General features: G+C 60.1%; 1 protein-coding gene across 2 annotated transcripts in view; it reads right to left on the bottom strand.

The window, feature by feature from the left end:
* COL5A1 (collagen type V alpha 1 chain) overlaps nucleotides 1–12,997 on the bottom strand; it is a 159,724-nt gene extending 146,727 nt beyond the window's left edge. For both annotated transcript variants that reach the window (XM_082403166.1, XM_082403165.1), the window contains exon 1: nucleotides 12,479–12,997. In XM_082403166.1, the coding sequence (XP_082259292.1) occupies nucleotides 12,479–12,596 (118 nt within the window). In that variant the 5' untranslated portion in view covers nucleotides 12,597–12,997. The remainder of the gene's footprint in view (nucleotides 1–12,478) is intronic.
* Between the last annotated feature and the right edge of the window lie 8,434 nt (nucleotides 12,998–21,431).

Consider the following 21,431-nt stretch of genomic DNA (forward strand, 5'->3'; position numbering starts at 1 on the left):
CATCCAGGGCAGCTCACCCCTGTATACAAACACAGCTCAATGCTGGGCTCAAGATCTAATCCTGTAGATCTGATCCAAGAAGCATGAGGAGGACCCGGAGCAGCCCAGGACTCAGGGGGGCTTTGGAAAGTGGGTGCCGAATACAGCACTGCTTCCTCCTGACACCAGGCAGCGCCCACGCCCAGCCTGGGCCCCCGGAGACAGGGGGAAGGCAGCCACCAGGTTTCACCAACACCCCCCCTCTCTGCCGGGATGAAGACCCCAGAGAAAAAGATGGGGCTGAAACCCCACCTCACAGTGATGTCTGCTCTCGGAAGGCCCTGTTCCCAGGAGGCTGGACGAAACCCAATATCCACAACTCAAATGCTATTTTAAAGGCTCCAAATCTGCCACTTACTGGCTGTGGGGCTCCTGTGAGCCTCAGTGTTCTTGCCTGTAAAATGGGGATACCTCTTACCTAGGAAAGATGTCATCAGGACATCTTTCCTGATGACAGGAAACAACGTGTGAAAGCACTTAGGATAAGAAAGGAATGGAGGGAGGGAGGGAGGGAAGGAGAAAGAGGGAGGGAGAAGGAGGGAGGGAGGGAGGGAGGGAGAAGGAGGGAGGGAGGGAGGGAGGGAGAAGGAGGGAGGGAGAAGGAGGGAGGGAGGGAGAAGGAGGGAGGGAGGGAGTAAGGGAGGGAGAGATCTCTCTGACTCTTCACCTTCCAAGAAAATTCTCAAGCAGACACTCCTCTCTCTTGTGTCATATGCTCTCTGAACATAATTCACATTTCAGTTGCTGGGTTAAGGAAAGGCCTCGAAGGGGCAGTGACCCCAGGGCCAGAGGGGACCAGCTGCCCCTCATCCTCCAGTCCCAGAGGCTGACCGTCCCTCAGTTGATCCCCACCGGCTCACAGAGTGGCGGGGGGCAGCTCTCTAAGGAGCGGACCCCCTCCCATGCCTCCCAGCCCTCGACAACAGCCCTCCCCTGGGTTCGTAAATCCTGCTTGCGGGCCAGGCAGCTGTTTGTAATCGGACAGGCCCTGGCCAGGAAGGGGAGGTGGGAGCCTGTCCACGCCGAGGGGCCCAAGGCGCTGCAGGGTGTGTTGAGGGTGTGTGAGGACAGGCCGCCTCCTGGCAGGGATACCACAGCGGGGAAGGCGCGAAATGAAAGAAAAGAGTGAGCGTCTCCACTTGGGAGCAGCTTTTGTTTTAGTTCTGCGAGCAAGGAAGCCTGAAGAGGCTCATAAGCCCCAGGTTTGGTGACATAAAGGTTAAAACCATGGGCTCTGGAGGCCAGGCTCAGGCACACTCTGTCTGGGTGCCTTCTGCCTGCACGGGGTGAGCTCCCCGACGGAGGCGCCTGGCAAACAACAGTCATCAGGTCTGCCCTGGACAGAAGGAACCCTGAGACTGGACACCTGAGTTCCCTTGCGGCCACGGAATCTCAGAACAAGTCTTCGAGGCTCAGACACCGTCCCCTGATGGCAGAGCTCCGAGACCACCGGGTTCCCCCAGCCTCGGGACGCTGAGCACGGCCCACCAGTGGGTGACGAAGCCGGATGCTGGGGCCTGCTCCCCCTGCCGCCCTGCTTTCAGCAGCCTGTGACCCTGGAGACCCCCAAGTACTCTAGGTCTGAGTTTATTCATTTGCAAAATGACCCCAAGGCCACAGGCCGGACCACTGACTCTGTGAGCCCTCCCGGTAAAATACCCAACTCCTTCCCGGGGCGTTGGGCCTGTGCACCGCCAGAGCCCCACACTCCTGGCAAAGGAAACGAGCCGGAAGTAGCTCCCACATTAAATGCAGTGGAAGGGACTTCCCTGGTGGCACAGTGGTTAGGAATCTGCCTGCCAATACAGAGGACACGGGTTCGAGCCCTGGTCCGGGAAGATCCCACATGCCACGGAGCAACTAAGCCCGTGCGCCACAACTACTGAGTCTGCGCTCTAGAGCCCGTGAGCCACAACTACTGAGCCCACGTGCCACAACTACTGAAGCCCGCGCGCCTAGAGCCCGTGCTCCGCAACAAGAGAAGCCACCGCGATGAGAAGCCCGCACACGGCAACGAAGAGTAGCCCCCGCTCGCCGCAGCTGGAGAAAGCCCACGCGCAATGAAGACCCAACGCAGCCAAAAATAAATAAATAAATAAATTTATAAAAATAAATAAATAAATAAACACAGAAGGTTCCACAGAGCCCCCACCCCAAGTATTAACTGCAAACTGCACCCCCTGCCCCACCTGGACTCACTCCCCGCCCGGGGCCCTAACTGGGCCCTTTGCACTGACAGTTCAGCCTCCTCTGAGGCCCAGCTGTAGCCCCAAACCGGCAAGTGGCAGCTTTATTCCTACTTTCAAGCACTTTATAGAAACTTTATACAATTACTGCCTCTGTAAGCTCCGCCAGTCATAATAACAATACAAAGTAACCACAATGATATAGAATAATTAACAAAGGCAGTTACTGTTATCAGTATGATCTAGCATTTGCTGTCCTGCATTGAACATGGGATGCAGGACACCCTGGGAAGGGCCCTATGTCCACACGCAGGTCACCTCCTTCCAGGTGGTGCCAGTGCCTCTGGTTTGGAGATGAGCTAACTTGGATCAGAGAGGTTAAGTAAAGCGTTCGAGGTCACACAGCCGGTGCTCCTATTCTCCATGTGCTGATGCATCACTGCTTCCCAGCCTCATCTCCTGTACTTTCCTTTCGAAAGTCAGAGGAGTGGCTGACTGTCAGCTGGCCACAGAGGCTGGACCCACACAGGGAGAGGGAGGGCCAGGAGGCGGTTCAGACCTTCCCATCTGGTACACCCCACGTTTCCCAAGGTGCCCTCGACTGGTCACTGGCATCAGAACTCAAGCGGCAGGCCCCAGGCTCCACCCCAGACCCTTGGAGCCCAGATCTGTGAGGTGGGACCCCACAGCTGCTGAAGCTCTGGTCTCACCCGGATCCCTTGCTGAAGCCCGTCAAAGCCCACCTCGCAGGAAACTGGACCTGCTCACCAGCCTCCTATGATCCCAGGCAACCCCAAGCCAGCGCCCCACGCCCGGAGGACTCCACCCTCTGCAAAATGCCAGCAAAGCTGCTGTCTGGGGCGCAGGCCTCTGGCTGGAACATTCCTGGGGGTTCCAAATGCTGACGTCGTGGCTTTAACACATGGCAACATAATGACAAGAGCCTTTAGTCCTCCCAGCAGGCCTCTGAGACAGGTATTAGTTTATGCCCACTTCACAGATGGGGTACTGAGGCTCCGAGAGGCTTTCTTCGGTGCCTCGGCACCTGTGCTGAGCCCAGGCACACCGGGTCAGGCAGGAAGCAAGGGGTCTGCCCTCTCGGCTCACCAGGGAGCTGAGAGCCTGGGGGTCGGCGGCGCCCACGCTCCCACTCAGGGCACTGGACCTGGCTGAGCTCCTTCTCTGTGTCCCTCGGGTGGGGATGCCCACCGTCCCTCCCCCACTGAGACGGAAGTACTCGCTCTTGATGTGCGGTGAACACAGAGGAATAGTTGCGTGAGACCTGACGTCAGGGATCGGCTTCAGAGTAATTGGGTAGACGGGAGTGGGTGGCGGCTGGACCACGAGAGTGTCACTGGGCTGATCCTCATCGAACCCACGAGGATCGTGGGGACCTGCTGTGCTGTGTTTGAAATGTCCCCTAACAACAACAACGACAATAATAATAACAACATTCTCAGAGACAAGCCCGAGTAAACCTTTCCACTTGAGGCTCCGTACGGCGCTCTTACAGAACAAGAGTCTCTCCTTAGGAGAAGGGCAAGCTTGCCCCCAGGCAGGGAAGGAAAGCAAAGCATCACTGCTCCTTCCAGAAAGTGGGGCCACCGTGAAGAAAGCGGGGAGGACACGGGGGTTGGGGAGCATCTGCCTCTTCCTCTCTTCCTTCCTGGCACGCCTCCCCTCGGAGGTGCCCCCCCCCCATCATTTACGCTGACAGCTGCAGTCAACCTGTTTCAGGGGAGGGAGGAGGTCCTGAGAGAACACTGGCCGCCCTCCCATGCCCCCTCCTCTCGATCGGCTCCAACTCCTCCCCCGGAGAGCCTGGCATCGCTGGGCAGAGCCGCCCCACCGCCTTGCCCGGGTGTGAGCCCTGCATCCCCACCCCAGGCCCTCCCGAGTGCCAGCGCCATCACACTGAGGACCCCAGGATACTCCTCAGGATCCCAGAGTTAACTGACATTAGCCATTGCCCAAGCAGCGCTTTCTGAGCTAAACGGCCACAATTTAAACTATGAACCTAAATAACATTAGTAATAATTCCCTGGAAAAGAATTACATTTAGAGGCCCCGTTCCCTGCACTTCCATCCAAGAATGAGCTATTCGCCCTGCCTTCTTGATGCGAACATTTTCTGGTCTAAAAGGTATGGAAGGTGCAGCACCCCTCCCTCCCCTCTGCTCAAAACCAACCGGGACCCCCTCTCCCTAGAAGAGCAAGGTCTACACAGAACACTGACGCCGGAGGCTATCTACTCCACCCGCATCCCAGGAGAACACAGAACAGCCTCGAAGGAGGAAGCCAGAACTGCCCGTCAGCATTTCAGATTCTCCCCAAAGAAAAAAAGTGCAAAAGAAGAGAAGTAACAGTAAGGCGGGTCCCAGAGACTTCACCCCAGCGGACATGAGGACAATATCTCCCCAGGCAGGGCCCTCGCAAACTGAACCTGGGGGCCCAGGGCCAGAAATGGCCCATCTTTCCTTCTCGGCTGCACCCTCCCTTGTGCAGGGCTCTGGGCCCCGGCCAGCTCTCCCCTCACCTGCCACCCAACAGGGTCCCCTAACGGACCCCCGTGAGCCAGGGCCCCGGGTCCCACTGGCGCACAGCTGCTCACCATTCTCCCAAAGAAGAAGACCTTGACATTTAGCAAGACAGGACTGTACGCACACCCAGTTTTATGCATCAGAAATGAAGGAGGAATTGAGGCTGAGGTGCAGAGGCTACTCACAGTTGGTGGAGGCCGTGGACCTCTTTCTGAAGCACAAGGACCCTGCCACCAAGGGACTGTCCCACGGCAAAGAAGAGCTGGAAGCTGCTGGAACCCCCCTCACCTGGCACCTAATATCAGTTTATATGCCGGTAATGACCTACACCAAGGCGGGGGCGTGCTTTTCACTGGGATACAGAGGGCAACCATCACTCCTTTGTGCCAGCTGGGCCCACAGGGCCTCCCCTTGCACATCTGCAGGAAGAGGCCAACCGCACCTGGTCCAGGTGCACCCCAGAGCAGGGCACTCCACAGGTAACACCCCAGAGCAGGGTTTGGTTAAATATGAACAGGAGTCAGAGGACAGACACACATGGGAAAGTGCCACTTGCCTCCACCAAGGGACTCCTCCCTTCACACTCATGGGGTGGGACCCCAAAAGCCGCAGGCCCTGGAAAAACGGGCTGGTCTCTGATTGGCCAGAGCCCCACTGGGGCTGGCAGGTACCTCCCCCTGATTGGCCAGTGGCCCACTGAGGCTGGCAGGTACCTCTGTCTGAGTGGCCAGAGCCCCACTGGGGCTGGCAGGTACCTCCCTCTGATTGGCCAGTGGCCCAGGGGCTGGCAGGCGCCTCCCTCTGATTGGCCAGAGCCCCACTGGGGGCTGGCAGGTACCTCCCTCTGACTGGCCAGTGGCCCAGGGGCTGGCAGGTGCCTCCCTTTGATTGGCCAGAGTCCCACTGGGGCTGGCAGGTACCTCCCTCTGATGGGCCAGAGCCCCACTGGGGGCTGGCAGGTACCTCCCTCTGATTGGCCAGTGGCCTAGGGGCTGGTGGGTGCCTCCCCCTGATTGTCTGGTGGTACCACTCTACTAGCTGATGAGTGTTTCACTACCTCCCACTTTGCACTTCACTGGATACAATCGCCTGTTCACAGGTCTGATTCCCTCACTGCACCGGAAGCTCCTGCAGGGCTGGGATGCTCACCTACTGCTCACCTGTGCACCTGCTGCCTGGTGCCCGGCACAGGTCTGCCTCGCATTAGAGGTCTGCAAACGCTTCAAGCACAGCCACTGTCACTCCCGAGTTCTCCACAAAGGACCAGCCTCTCCTGCGTTTCCTCTGCACCCGCACAGGAAAGGATTCCACTAAAGCCTCACCCACCGCCCTCTAGGTTACCCTGCCAGCAGAGTGGAAGACAATGGCTTCCCACCGTCCATTCAGATTAAAATGCTCACTCTTTTTCATTGTTAGGTCACTATTTTTCCAATGCAAGAGTCAGAGTTTTTAGTTAAATCACTCCCGTCACATACGCACATTCTGATGTCATTTTATAGCATTTATAAAAAAATAAATAAAGAGACCAATAAAATCCCTATTGCCAAGGTGCTGGCAGGAAAGAACAGGACAGAAGAGTGAATTTCCCCCATAAGAACACAGGTCTAGGAGACAGGAAGTAAAGGAATCCCTCATTTCATGCACAGAGACATCGCAGGAAACGGGCCCCCGGAGCTCTGTGTAATGAGACGTGGAGAAAAGTGGGTCAGACTGTGGTTCTGTTTCTTAGGTCTGAGTCACCAAAGAGTGGCGACATTTACTCCTACTGTGGGTTATGACACAGGTTGGGAACCTGCCAGAAAAACTACCGGGTGAGTCTAAGCTGATGGGATGACGGCTGAGACAGCATGACATATATAACACGGAGCGACCCCCCCCATCACCCCACCACAAATCCCCACGCATCCAACGGAACATTCATTCATTCATTCTATGGACTTTGTCCCAGACGCCGGGGCCATGCGGGTGCAGGAACAGCGTCTGAGTTAGCAAAACCCCCGCCACGCCCACCCCAGATGTCCTTCCAGATCACCAGCCATCACCCACAGTCATGTCTCAGGGGCAGAAGACCAGAGTCTTTGAGGTGGGACGTGGGCAGGTCCATTCCCATCCCTGGGGCCCCCATTCCTCCTCGTACAGTGGCGGTGGCCTGAGGAAGAAGGGGAGGGGTGTGCTGCACGTGGCCCGCGCCACGAGTGCTCCAGGATGCACGCGCCTCCATGCTGGGGCTCGGACCGCGAAAGGAGCAGCAAGGGCTCCAATAAACCCACCGGGGGCTGTGTAACCCCTTTTCATGCTCACCCGTGAGGGGGCACCAGGGTGACTGTTCACAGGACAGAGGGGGTGACTCATACAGCCAGCCAGTGAGCAGAGCCAGGAACTCACCCCGGACCCCAGACCTGCTGCTGCCTGGGGGCCCAGGGAGGACGTAACAGTGACAACAGTGACAGGGGCTTGCTCTGTGCTTTGGACACGCTATGCACTGAACCCTCTCGAAAATCCTGCAGGAGTCACAGAAATCACCCCTTCCTGCAGATAGGGAAACTGAGGCAAAGTGCACCACTGATGGGGCCGGGGCGGGATGTGGGCCCAGGTCGTCCAGCTCCAGGCCGCCGGCCCCGAGCCGTCACCCACACCGGGTCTCCACGCCGTGTCCTGTGGCAGGGGCAGCTCTGCCTAGGAGAAGGGCCAACGCAGGCTCCACCTTCAGGACCTCAATATCTCCACGAGCCAGGCCAGAAAGCTTAAAACTAACATTTGGCCAAGTGCTGACACCAGATGAGTCGATTACAGGGGAGAAATAAACAGAGGGAGAAGCAGAAGCTATAATATAACATCGCCCTCCTGTGAGCAAAAAAAGACTCATCAGATTATCAGACCCAGCTGGACTGAGCTTGTCCTGGGGCTGGACCCAACGCCTCGTGGCTGCCCAGGGCGTTCCGTGGCCACAGGTCATCTCCCCATCTCCAGTCCGGCAGGGGTGGGGCACGATAAGGAGAGAGATGCGGCCTTGCCGTGAGCACCTCAAACACACCAGGCCCTGCCTGGGCAGACCCGGAAAACACATGGACCTGTGCGTGGATGTGGGCGTGCACACTCGTGTACACGTGTACACCCACAAACACACACGGACACGTCACACACACAGGCACACGCATCCACATGAATACTCACGTAACACGCACACACACGCTTGGACACATACACACAAACGCACACACAGGTGTACAACCCTCCAATGGGCTTGTAAAGCATTTTCACATACGTTACCTAGGGTGACCTCTACTGCGACCCCACGAGGTGTCGTGGGAAATGGACCCACCGAGCATATGGGGGTGCTGAGGAGAGTGAGGGGGGGCCCGGGCTGAGTCACTTGTGGATGGCAGAGCCCTGGGGGGTCTCACCCGCCCCCAGAGCCTCCTTGGACGGACACGCCTCCCTCAGCTGGGCTCCCGCTGGAATACTTGCATTTAAAGAGGATTGTGGCAACCCTGCGCTTTTTCCTTTTGCAGAAACACCACCCAAAACAGTAGCCATAATAAGGCCCTCCGCTCATCAGGGGCTTCCTGTGCCTCGACATTCCACACGCGGTCTCTGTAGATTGCCTCAGTCTCCATAACCACCCTCAAAGCAAGAAAGCCATTTCCCCCCATTTTCCGGAGGGGAAAGCTGAGGCACGGTGGCTGGCCTCCGCCCAGCCAACCCCTTAGAGGCAGAGGAACCGTCCACGCTGCCCTGGGTTCAACAATCTGACTGCCAAGGACTGTCCCCCCACGCCCCTGCCTCCCCAAACAGGGGACCCAAAGTGCGCAGGACCTGCCCAGGCCAGGGCAGGCGGCATCCCTCAGATCATCTCTTAACCCAGAGAGGGTTAAGGAAGGCCCCAGCCTCCCTCCTGTCCCCTCAGAGGCCCCTTCTATCTCACAGCGGCCACTTCTGCTGGCACAGCACTCCCAGGGCAGGCGGTGCTGGAGGCGCCCTGCCAACCAAGTTAATGAGGGGCTTTCCAGCCAAGGGAAGCAGCTCCAGGAGAACAGTGAAGCGGCGGGGTGGGATGTCCTGCGGGGAAGAAGGCACGGAGGAGACAAAAGCCAGAGGTGGAGGAGGGCACCTGCAAAGGAGGCCCTTTGGAACAAAAGGAAGGGGAAGAAGAAAGGAAAGGTCAAGTTTAGCATCACCTCCTCCAGGAAGCCACCCCAGATCTCCCCAAGGGGGCCAGTCCTCCAGACAGTTTTCAACGACGCTCGGCAGGATAATGAACGGTATAACGAACGGTGTCCACATGCGTACCTCGCACCAGCCTGTGGGCCCTGGAGCCAGGAGCTCTGTCACCTCAGCCTTCCCACAAGCAGGCGCAGCGCAGGCAAAGCCTCCAGAGGTCATTGGGTCACGCCAGTGAGTGAAGGGCCTGGTGAAAGGGGAGTGGAGACTGCAGGCCCCGGGTGCCCCTTGATGGCATTTGGATAAAAAGCGGGGATGTAGGGAGCAGGAAGGAACCGAAACAGTCTGCTGGGGCCAAATGGAACCCCTTCCTGGTCCCAGGGCCGTGTCTGTGCTGAGCCCCAGGCTGACAGCAGCTCCAGGCACCGGGCCTCCGCCGGGGAGAAGCTCACTCAGCGCCCAGGCACAGAAACCAGACAGACCCAGAGTGTGCGGTCCCAGCCCCCTATTCCCTGGGTCTCTCAGAGTGCCAGCCACCCCTCACCTTGCAGGCCGGGATGAGGGTCCAAGGAGATGATGTGGGCACAGGGCTAAGAGCAGACCAGGCAAGTGCCAGCAAATTCATTCCAATCGGTACCACGGGTGCGGGTGTCCCAGGGGCCAGGGACCCCACCCTGCTTCTCACTGCAAATCCAGGGCTCCACTGTGGGCACAGCAACGGGGCCTCGGGGTGCGCGTGACTCATCCTCGACCCTCGGGGGCTCAGAGCGAGACCGCGCTCACTGTCACCGTTATTAAGTGAGGGGCAGGGGGCAATGGGTGTCTGTTCCCCTCACCCCCCTGCTCCACCCAACAATGTCCGTGACCCAGGGAAGAGGCAGGGGTGGGAGACGGGGACGGACAGCAAGAGGGCAGGGGCGGGGCAAGCGGGCATCAGCTGTGCTCGGCTAAGGGCGTGGCTGTGTGAGAGTCCAGAGATATCTGAAGGGTGGGGTAACGGGGGGGGGCAGGCTCTGGCCAGCACCCCAGGAACAGCCATGCAGCGACATCACGGGACAAGGGAACTTTGTGCTTCTGCACAAGGAAGAAACTCCTGCCTGTGGCCACTGCCGGGTGGTCACAGCGCTGGGCAGCGACCCGAGCGCCAAGCCCTGCAGCCACTAAAATCTGGACCAGAGGAGACAGAGGCTTCGGGGAATCAGCTTGGCTTCTGAACTCCTCCCACTGACTGCTCTTTTATGGGGAGGAGGGGGAAGGGGAGGAGAAGATGGAAAAGGCTGTCTTCTCAGCCAACTTGATTGAGTCAGAGGAAATTTAACCATTTGATGTCTGTCAAGTCCCACAAAATTTGGACAACTCTTCCCACCAAATTATTGCCAACAGCGATCACGTGACTGGCGTCAACCAATGATGTGCCGAGGAGATGACCTCAATTTCCAAATATTGGGGTCATGTTTCATTTCACTTACTCTCCTTTGCCCGTTACAACGTTAAACGGCCCCAAATGCAATCTGACTTTTCATTCCTTCACACGCTTGGCCAAGAAGAAGGTAGGAAAAAGAGCCATGTTCAGAGGCAACTCAAAAAACATCTGGTGGATCTCAAAATGGAGAGGAGAAGAGCTGCCTCAGGATGGCTTCTCCTGCCACCCCCCCACCCCGCCCCTGCATGTCAGTGGACAGCCGTTCCCGCTGGCCACGCACTGAGAATGACTTCCAAAAGGGTCCCACCCTCGTGGCGGTGAGGGGAGGTCTGTGAAACCCACCCAGAGAGATGGCTTCTTCGCAGGCTCTCAGCGTCTTTGCGACAAGAGCAAAACGTCCAGCTCCACAGCCGCGGTCCAGACATCCGCTTCACACTCAGTTAGGAAGGGAAAGCGGAGACGGGCGGGGGGCAGAGATGGGGAGTGGGATAAACAGCCGACCCCAAACCCAGGCGAACGCACGCTCTGCGTGCTCCCCAGCCAGTGCCCAGCCCCGGCTTTTTGGGGGTGGCGACTCCCCTGAAGGATTCCCACCTGCCTTCCTGGGGGAAAGCCCGGCAGAGGAGCCGGGACAGGGCTATGGCCCTGGGCCTACAGGGGTCCCATGACCACATCCCCACCCTGCTCCGTGCCACTTTTCTGGAGGCCGCTACTGTCCCCCACCTCCAGTGACCCCGGGAGAAACACAAAGCCAGTTAGCCTGGGATCCAGGGCACGTAGGTGGTAGCCCAGGGCTAAGACCCCAGGTCCCCAAAGCCAGGCCAGGCTCCCCTCCGCTCCCCCAGCCCCTGACTGGCTGGACACCCTGACTCCTGCTCACCCCCTTTGGCCCACCAAGCACTCACTGTACGAGGAAAAAGAGACAGAATGTCTTAACTGGCAAGTGGAACACGGAAGTGATTCTTCCCACATGTCTTCAAATGACACAGCGGAGGAGAGAAGAGCGAAGGCAGGAAAGCGGTGTCTTCTCACAGGGGACCCTTGGCTGGTCCAGCTGTCCACTAAGCCACTGTCCCACCCCTCTGCCCGCACTTTCCTTGACCCTGCACTAGCGGCTCTGAGCCTCGTCTCCGCATCTGTTAATGGGGCCCCAGAGGACTTTCGAAGCCTCGGGCTCCGATGACTGAGGCTTGTGAAGACCCATCCCACAGGTAACCACAAAAGGTGATGCTTAGAAAACCCACTGTCCCGTCAGGAAGCTGTGTGGGAGAGAGCTGGAGCTGCAAACATCCAAGCAGGCACGCTGTCAGTGCTGGCCTGGTGGACGCCATCCACTGGAGACAGCTCCTTCTAAGGGCAGACCTCTGGCAGAAGGAATCCCACATCTGTGTGTCATCTGAACCCCTCACAGCCAAGACTCCCGAGAGCATCTCCCGCCTTTGCTCCAAGAATCCCGTCTCTGGGCGGCTAACCCAAGAAAAACTGCCTTCCAGGAGGTCGAGAGGTGGGATTGGAGCAGGGCTGCTCCACCCCCCCCCCCCCCCCGGGCTCCCCAGTACCACTCACTGAGTACTTAGATGGTGGGGACCACAGGAAGCTCTGTTCCCTGGGAAAGGGCGAGTCAGCCGGGTCTGGAGGCAGAGGAAGAGGGTGCTTGGAGAAGTCCTGGGCTGGGGGCTCAGCTGCTGGGATTCTCCCCAGCGGCCCCCCATCCCAGGAGGCCCGGCCGGAACTGGCCCGCTGTGACTCTAGGGGGCGACCCTTCCCGGGTTTCAGGAAAGGAAGTTCTGCAGCGAGGCTGTGTGGGCCAGAGCTGCGCGCTTGCGATGTGGGACAGAGAACGCAAAGTTTCGGGACAAAAGTTTGCCTGCCTGGTGGACAAGCCCTCTGGCTGATCCAACACAGAGCCCTTCCTCGGCTCCCCGACAGCCCCACCCGCCGGCCCGTTTGGCGTGGGGAGTATTGTGCCGGCGCGTTTCCCTCTCCGGGGCCCCCAACGAATGGCATTCGGAGTCCCGGCCCGTGCATTCCACAGCCCAGGGGGGGAAGGTCGTGCACGCGCGGAAGAGGCCGGGCGCCCGGGGATGACAGCCGCCCCGGCCCCCGGCCCCCGGCCCCCCGCGCCCTTACCTGCGCGGCTCGGAGGCGGCGCCCACAGCAGCAGCAGCAGCAGCAGCAACGGCGGGGACAGCAGCGGGGCGCCCGGGAGGAGCGGCCTGCGCGCTTTCCAGCGGGTGTGGACGTCCATGCCGGCGGGGCGCGGGCGCGGGTTGGGCGCGCGGGGACGCACGGGGCGCGGGGCACAACTCAGCGGGGCCGGCACAGCTTTAGGAAGTCATGGGAGCAGCCGCCGGCCCGTTCTCTTTGTGGCAGTGGCTCTCGGGAGGGTCGGCTGGCGCCCTCGCCCACGGGCGGGAGGGCTCGACCTTGGCCCGCGGGGCGGCCGGGACCCCGCTCGGCTCGCTCGCCCTGGCCTCCCCCGCCTCCTCCGACTCCTTCTGGCCTCCTCCTCGCCGCCGCCGCCGCCGCCCCGCGACTCGCTCCCCGTGGGCGCTGCGCTCGAGTGAGGTCCTGCGCCGGCCGCGGGGACGAACGAGGAGTGCGGACCTCGCCTCGGGCGCCGAGCACTTTTCCCCCTTCCCCTCCCTCCCTCTCTCCGGGAAGGCACCCGCGGAGGCCGTGGCTCCCCCGCGCCCGCAGCAAATCAGAGGCGGCGCTGGGCTCGGCCGGGCCGGCCCCCGCCTCCCACTGGGCGCAGCGGGCGAGGGGGTGGGGCCAGCGGGCGAGCGGCGGCGAGGAAGGGGCTGGCCCGGCGCGGGCGGGGACTCGGCGAGGGCCCGGCGTCTCCCCCCCCCCGCCACCGCTCTGCCGGCGAGCGCGGGCGGACGGGGCCAGGCGGCCCACGCCGGACCCCGCTTTCCCCGCCCCAGGTGCCCGCACCTGGCCGAGCCCCAGAACCAGCGTGGAGGGGCCCCGAGTTCGATCATTTGGGGTTGAAAAAGGACGTTGCAGCTTCACCCCGCCTAACTTTTTCGTTTACTTGGAGTTCAGAGCTCCTCTTCTGGGTGGAGACTGAACTTCCAATCCAGCCAGATCGGGGCGCCCAAGACTGTGGCAGACATGTCCACCCCGAGAGAGACGACCCGCCCTCCACCTTCCCCCACTGCAGATTGGGCATCCGTGCCCAGGCTGGAGTCTAGGCTCCCAAGAGGTCTCCGAGGGAGCTCGGATGCCACACATCGTGGATATGAATCAGGCGAAGTTGGCCAGCACCCCCTCCCCACTCACTCCCTCCTACTGCGTGGAGACCCCTCTGCCACAAAAAGGAAAGCAAAGAAGACACCCCTTTGGGAGGTGACAGCAGGCAGAGGGGTGAGGGGTTGGGGCGCTGCTGCCCTGGTACTGCCACTGGGCACTGCCTCTCTCCCTCCGCTTCTTTAAGCCTTGGTGAGGTCTCCCTGGAGCAGGAGGCGGCGTGCCAGCCTCCGGTGGTCGGAAGCAGCCCCTTCCACCTGGCTCCCCACATAACCTGCTGAAACCCCGCTCACACCCGTTCCTCGAAGAGCAACAGAGCTGCTTTTTAAAGAGGAGGGAAGGTGAGTCAGGGGGCTTTTCAAACCCTAAGCCATCCGCATCCCCTTTGAACAAATAATTCAGCCAGCGATGTTGAAGCAGTGCTCCCTGTCTCCAGTTACATCTCCAGACTGGGTGTGAAATTCCCCAAATGCCCTTTAATTCCCATCATTCTGGAAACAGGAAGGGAGGGGAGGTGGGTAGAGGGTTAGGTAGAGGTAGAGGGTTTGCTGGGATGGCCACATGCTGCCTCTTGAGCCAGGTGGTGGTTCACTGGTGCTACCCTAATGGTCCACATCTGCCCCACGTGCCCTTCGCGGCACTAAATGTTGCTCGGGAAAAGGATGAGACTCACAAAGTAAAGCTAAATGGTCTTTCTGGTTTTTTATAGTCCTTTGTTGTTGCTGTTTTACAACCTGTATAAATCACATATATGATCGGGGAAATGTGTGTGTGCGTGTGTGTCTGTGTGTGTAAGTTGTGTGTGTTGGTTCCGCTGGAGCTGGTCCTTTGTGCACCTTCATGAGAGAGAAATTCCATCAGACACTCCCTGAGCCCCCAGCTCCACCTGGCCCCTGGAACGCCCCCCCACCAGGGGAAGGCCAGCTTCTCCCAAAGACTTGGGCTGCTACCATAGGTCAGTGGTCTAGTTATCAGAAGATAGTGCAGACTCAGGGCTCCAGTTTCCCCCAAGGACACAGGGTGCTCCTTCTGTGACAGTTACAGGTCACAGCCTCTGTGCTGGCCAGCCAGCCCTCCCAACACCTGGAACTCAGGACGGGCAGCTGGTCCCTCAAGAGCTGATAGTCAAGGGACACCCAGGGTCCCCCAGAGAGCTGACCTCACAGTAATGAGAAAGCTTGAGACAAAGGTGGGCTCATCCACACCTGGACTTGGGTGAGGAGGTAAGTTTCTATCCCACCGGAAAACTCGAAAAAAATCCCCAAACTGAGCAGCCTGACCTGTCTTCCCAGGACTGTAGGAGAGTAACCGTGACGCCTGGTCACGATTGTTATTCTAGTGGGAACAGCAGGAGTACCAGCCAGCCACATGTGTTTCCCACTTTAAAGCCACTCTTGCATCAGGTCACACACAGCAGTAGGGAATACTGTCATTTCTCCCCTCTACAGACAAGGAAATTGGGGATCAGAGAGGGTAAAGGACTTACCCAAAGTACCAGCCCATCCATCCGTGGCTGAGCCTGAATTTGAAACCAGATTTACCTTCGGGCGGGAAAGATGCTGATCGCCTTGCCCAGATCCTTGCAACAATGCCCGGTGATGGTTGACCCCAAGCAGCGTCCCTTGGCCCTCCCATAACAGATTAAATTGGAGAGTCCTTTGAAAACTGTTTATTTCCCTCTGGGCTCTAGGATGTCTGCAGTGAACAAGGCACCCATCCCCCTGGCCAGCCCCCAGCCCAGCCTCTTCCCCTCAGCTCCTGTACGGTGAGCAGCACCTGCTTGCCTGTGTGCCTCCCTCCTCTCCTGTAATTACTGCCAGGTTCCCACCCGGTCCCTCCCTGTGCGTGGACTTCTACTCATGGTGCTTCACCGTGGGAGGGACTCACCACCATCCAGGGGTCTGCACACCCCTGGTCGCCCATGGCTGTGTATCTCCCACGGTGCCTGGCAGAGAGTAGGGCAGGCCAGGTGTGGCCCCAGCTTTGCACCTGAGATCTGCTGCCCACCTTCTCCTTCCTCTGCTGTAAGTTCTTCTCAATGATTTTTTTTCTTTTTTTTTTTTTTGGCTGTGTCGGGTCTTAGTTGTGGTACGCGGGATCTTTTCATTGAGGCATGGGGGCTCTTTGTTGGGGCGCATGGGCTTCTCTCTAGTTATGGCTCACGGGCTCCAGAGCACATGGGCTCTGTAGTTGTGGCGCGCAGACTTAGTTGCCCCGCAGCATTTGGGATCTCAGTTCCCAGACCAGGGATCGAACCCGAGTCCCCTGCACCGGAAGGAGATTCTTAACCACTGGACCGCCAGGGAAGTCCCCCCTCATTGACTTTTTTTAAGCGGCAGAGGCGTGGTTCTCAGTGTCCGTGACAAGCCCCAAGTGTTACCCTCCTGTGGGTTGTTTCATTTCCCACCCTCCCACCTGAAGGGGCCACCCAGCCTCCCAGGGTCATCGCCTGGCTGGGAAAAGCCTGGGGAAGCCCTCCGGGACAACTGGGCTCCTTCTCTCCTTCCCCCTCTCACAGGCGGGAGCTCACAGCCCCACAGAGGAGGTGGAGGAACCCGGTAACCTGCTCGCCCTACAAGAGTTCATGGTCCACCTGGCCCAGGAGGGAACGGGGGAGCTGCTGCCTGGCGGAGTGAGGGGCTGGAGCCGCCCCCAGTTACTCACAGCAGTGGAAGTGGCCTCGAGGTGCCCTCAAGCTGCCCAAGGAGGACGCTGCAAACCTGCACCCCGCACCCGTGGGCGCAGCTGCATCCTGCAGTGGGCGTCTGGGGCCAGGCCAACTCCAGAGTCCCAGGCTCAGCTGCAGCCCCAGCGGCGGGCACCGCCGGCCGGGGGACCTCGGGCCCGTGAGTCCTCACCTCTGCTCCCCAGTGCTGTTCCCTGGGAAGGGGGGTGAGGAAGCTGGCCTCCGGGGGTCCCTGTGGAGCTCGGAGGAGAAGCCAGGCAGGAAGGTCTAAAAAGCCCTGCTGGGCCTGGGGAGGCTCCGGTGCCCCCTCCTTCCCCCTGCATCCTGCAGCTGGGTGGTCTTCCTCCGACCCCTCTGTGCCTTCTGCTGGATCCTTCAGGGCTTCACCCCGTTCACCTGCACCACTGGCTCAATAGCGTAGAATCGCTCCCTTGGGGGCAGGAGGACACGGAAGCTGGGAGCGGTGAGACTTGCTCCAGGTCCAAAGGTAGGAGGAGGGGTGGTCAAGCCTGAGCCCAGAGCTCCTGCCGGGGCCCCCAACCCCGTGTGAGCCTGCTCTCCAGGACGAGGGAGGCTGTCGGTCAGAGGGTCGCCGGGCCGGCTCCAGGGTCCCCCTCCTCTGCCTGCGCTGCCCCCGACCGACCTTCCAGCCCTGGGCCCTGCCCACTGCCCCCCGCAGTGCTCGGGCTTCAGCACACCAGGGGCTGCTGCCCCGCTCACCCAGTCAGCAGGGCTCTCCCTCCATGCTGGGGTGGGGTGGCTGTTAATCCCAGGGGACTCTCGCAGCTACTAGGGGAAATCCACCGCTTTAAGGCCTAGGGTGACGCGTGGCCTTCACCTCCTCCACTTTGACACAGTGGAGACGCCGGGGAGAGAGCCTAGCCAGGCCGGCCAGCGGCCAAGGGCAGCTCCCGAGATGCCAGGCTTCTCAGGGTATCAGTTTCCTAGGGCCACTATAGCAAAGTACCCCAGACCGGGTGGCTTGAACAACAGAAATGTACTCTCTCATCCCGGAGGCTGGAGGTCGAGCTCAGGGTGTGGGCAGGGCTGGTTCTCCTGAGGCAGCTCCTGGGCTTGAAGACGACCCTCTTCTCCCCGCATCTTCCCTCCGTGCGGGTCGTGTCCTAAACTCTTCCTATAAGGACAACCAGTCACATTGGACAAGTTCACCTTAAAAATGAAGATGGCTTCATTTTACCTTTTTCTCTTCTTTAAAGGCCCTTCCACCAAAGACAGTCACATCCTGAGGTGCTGGGGGTCAGGGTTCAATAGGTGAATCTGGAAGGGGGGCACATAATTCAGCCTACAACACCTTGGCAACCCTAGTCTGTGGGCCTTTTGGAGACACCCAGGGATGGGGGCTCTCTGTTCTCCAGAGCAACAGGGGCATTCTGATGCCCATGGGGGTGGGGGCAGGACCCCGCCCAGCGGGAGGGACCTGTATGGCGGCTCACCCTGGCTGTTGATCCAGGCCTGCCGACAATCTCGCCCCTTCTGCACGTGGAGCCAAGTGTCTTGTCTGTGATGCTGTCCACACCGGGCAAGGGAGTGCGGGCGGCGTGAGGGGGCAGAATGCGGCTAAGACAGAGCCACTTCCTGTAGAGGCTCCGTGCCGGGGTCTCCTCTCTCCATCCCTAACCACAGCTCCTTGCCCTTTCCGAGGAGATGCCCAGGGCTGCAGGGAAATGCACCGCAGTCCCCGTGACAAGTGTGGGCAGGTGCAGCCCAGCAACGTGGGTGGAGCCGGGCCTCGGAAGGCCACGTGGTCATGCCACGTGGTCCCTCCCTCCAGGGACCTGATCTCAGCACCCCGGGCCGGCCCCCAGCCAGTGCTCCATTTGCTGGGTGAACCAGAGAGTGAGTGGGGCTGTGCTGGAAAGAGCTGGCACAGGGAATCAGGAGCCTGTGCTCTGGTCCTGGTTGTCACACTGCACTCCAGGGCCCCGTGATTGCACCTAAAATTCTATGGGTTTTCTCTAATGGTTTACCCGTGGAACACCCCTCCACTGTGTCGAAATTTCCACAGCTCCGAGAAGTGAAGGCCTCTTCACCCAGCCAACCCAGAGTCCAGCAAAGGAGCTATTTCCCTCCCAGAGCTCACATCCAGGACCAGCAGCCCTGTACAAGTAAACCAGTCAACGCTCAGCCGCTGGCATCGCGCAGACCCAGCACTCAGGTCCACCTGAGGCTGGAGTTCTTCGTGGCTGCGGAGCACCGACCCAGGGCCAGGCAGCATGGTTCTCAACGGCCAGGGAGCCGCCCACCATCGAGGGCAGGGACAGGACAGCGTAACTGCCAGAGCCGCCCACAACAGATGCTCCCAGGACCAGCTGAGACGCGATGGGTGAATCAGGCCTGTCGGCCCCTCACTGCACGGCCCTCTCCCTGCTCCGTGCGGCACGGCAGTTTCCATGTCATGCCCTCGATGTTTCTATCGGGGACCAAGTAAACGTCACAAAATAATGGAATTTCCAGACAAAACGCACCGTGATGGGCACCAGTCAGACTTTGGACACATAGAGTTTGCGATTATTCAGACAACAGGATGTGGATCTACCTCTCCCAGCCTCAGACTCGCTGGGCAGGTTACCCTCCCAGAGATGTTTTCTAGACAAAGGTTGAGTTTGCACCCCAGAAAAACGTCAGTTGGGAAAATCCCTGTGGACTCTCGTAAAGAGCAGTCTGTGTGGGCTTCCCTGGTGGCACAGTGGTCAGGAATCTGCCTACCGATGCAGGGGACACGTGTTCGAGCCCTGGTCCGGGGAGATCCCGCATGCCGCGGAGCAACTAAGCCCGTGTGCCACAACTACTGAGCCTGTGCTCTAGAGGCCGCGAGCCACAACTACTGAGCCCGTGTGCCACAACTACTGAAGCCCGCGCGCCTAGAGCCTGTGCTCCGCAACAGGAGAGGCCACTGCAGTGAGAAGCCCACGCGCCGCGGCGAGGAGTAGCCCCCGCTCGCCACAACTGGGAAAAGTCCGCGCGCAGCAGCGAAGACCCAACACAGCCAAAAATAAATAAAATAAATAAATTTTTTTTAAAAAAGAGCAGTCTTTGTAAGTGAGAGCTGCCCAGAGGTAAAGGGCTCCGTTCCCCAGACGCAAAGGGCGTTTCTAGACTCGCCGGGACAGCGTCTGCTGAGCGTCAGGATCTCATCCCATCTTCCCCGTCCACCCACAGGGGACCCCACCTCGGGAGGTGAAGGCACAGGTGTCCACGGAGCCCGGAGCAAATGGCCCTCTGTGTGCACGGAGCTGACTCCGACCCCAGCTTCCTGGTCTGGAAAATGGGCCAGGAGAGACCCCTTTGCAGGCTGTGTGATTGCTTTGGGGGGATGATGCAGGGACTGTTCCAGGCACAGAGCACGTGCTCACGATCAGGGAACAGAACCTCAGAGGCGTTAAGGCGCTGACCGGTGAGTGGAGGCAAGGGGGGGGCCCAGCCCCACATCCGAGCTCTGGCCACTCCCTGGCCGCAGTGCTCTGTGTGGCTCTCGGGTCTGTGGGCTCAGGCAGAGGAGAGCCGGCAGAGGTGCTTTGCAAACCGTGAGAGGTTCCCGCTCAGCTGCCGCGGGGGCTGAGGTGCCTTTGGGGATCTGCACTCCTGTGGCCCTGCAGGGCGCGGCGGCTGCCGAGGCCCTAGCTGAGTCCCCTGAGCCCCTCCCTGCAGGGGAAGCCCACTCCCACGCCTGGTTGGCGGGTGGGTTCCCGGCCCTTTTGCCTTGCGTGGATTCAAAGCAGCTCGGAAGGGCCTTTGCCGTAGCTCTGCGGACCCCTGCCTGGGCCTGCCGCCCTCGCCCTCCCTGTAAGGCCCTGTGTGCGGGCCCCGGGCTCAGAGCCGGGAGCCTGGTCAGACAGCATCTCCGAGGCAGTTCTCCCCGCTGGCAGCAGGAGCTCGGAGCCTGGGGCTCAGGGGCTCAGGGCAGGGCAGGTGCCCTGGTGGGGGAAGCAGAGACGGCTGTGGGCTAGCATCCGAGGGCTCCGACCTCTGGGGGGCTGGGGGCTCCCCGAGGAGGTGACACTGAAACTCAGACCCCCAAAGTCCCAGAGGAGTCGCTCAGGGCCTGGTGCCACCTCTCAGGGATGTCCTCCCTGGATGGTCCCCACCAGCAGAGGAAACACACCCAGCCAGGCCCAGCGGAAGACTCTTGGGGCTGCACTTCGGGCCGTGATGGAGCAGAGAGTGGAGGGGGCCGGGAGCCTGGGGGCCCTGCTGGTCCAGGCAGGGAGGGTGGACTGTTGCCAAGGAGAGCGGGGCCGCGGAGAGGGTTTTAAGAGGAAAAGGCTACATCAGAGTTGTGTTCTGGAAAGTTCTCTGACTGCAGGGTGGAGAATTGCTCAGAGAGGCAAGAGCAGGTATGGGGAACGCAGAGGCCAGAATGGGGACGGAGGTGGGAATGGGGAGGCAGGGGCCGGGGTCAGCCTGGACTTGCCAGGAGCCCGAGGCCCAGCCAGGAAGCTGACCCGCCCGTCATGAGCCCTCGTCACGGATGCTGTCCTCTGCAGGATGTGAGTCCGGGGCCCGGCACCTCACGGGGGCCCCCAGCATCCAGGGGGCGAAGTGCTGTCTCCCCGCCCATCCACAGATGGGGGAGCGAGCTTCCCCACCGCGGGGGCCCTCGACCCACCCAGGGTGGGTCTATATTCTGTTCTCCACACAAGCACCCCCTACTCGTGTCCTCCTACACAGCCACCTCCCAGTCCCCATTCGCCTGGCCCTTGGCATTTCATCAGCTATGTCCTGTGAGGAGTCAAAGGCCAGTGCACCCATTTCACAGGTGAGAGCACCAAGGCCCTGAGAGTGGGGCACAGACCCCTGCATCTACCTACAGCGTCTCTGCCCGACTGGTGCTCCCCGCAGGGCAACCACCACCACTAAGGGATCAGATGCAGACACTCTCTCCCTCCGAGAAGCAGGGCTGCCTGCTCTTTGAGAAGTCCTGGCCACGGGACACGTCCACATGGCCCCATGCTCCCACCAACGCCACACGCAGAAACCGAGGGCGACACCACACCAGGAGCATGTGGTGCGGGGGAATGGAACATGGGTGGTCCTAAACCCCTCTCCGCCCGCCCCGAGGACAGCTGCATGCTGAGGACCACAACTCTGCCGCTTAACAAATAAACAAGAAGATAAATCAAC

This window comes from Balaenoptera borealis (genome assembly GCF_965194805.1).
Source record: "Balaenoptera borealis genome assembly, chromosome: 8".
Lineage (NCBI taxonomy): Eukaryota > Metazoa > Chordata > Mammalia > Artiodactyla > Balaenopteridae > Balaenoptera > Balaenoptera borealis.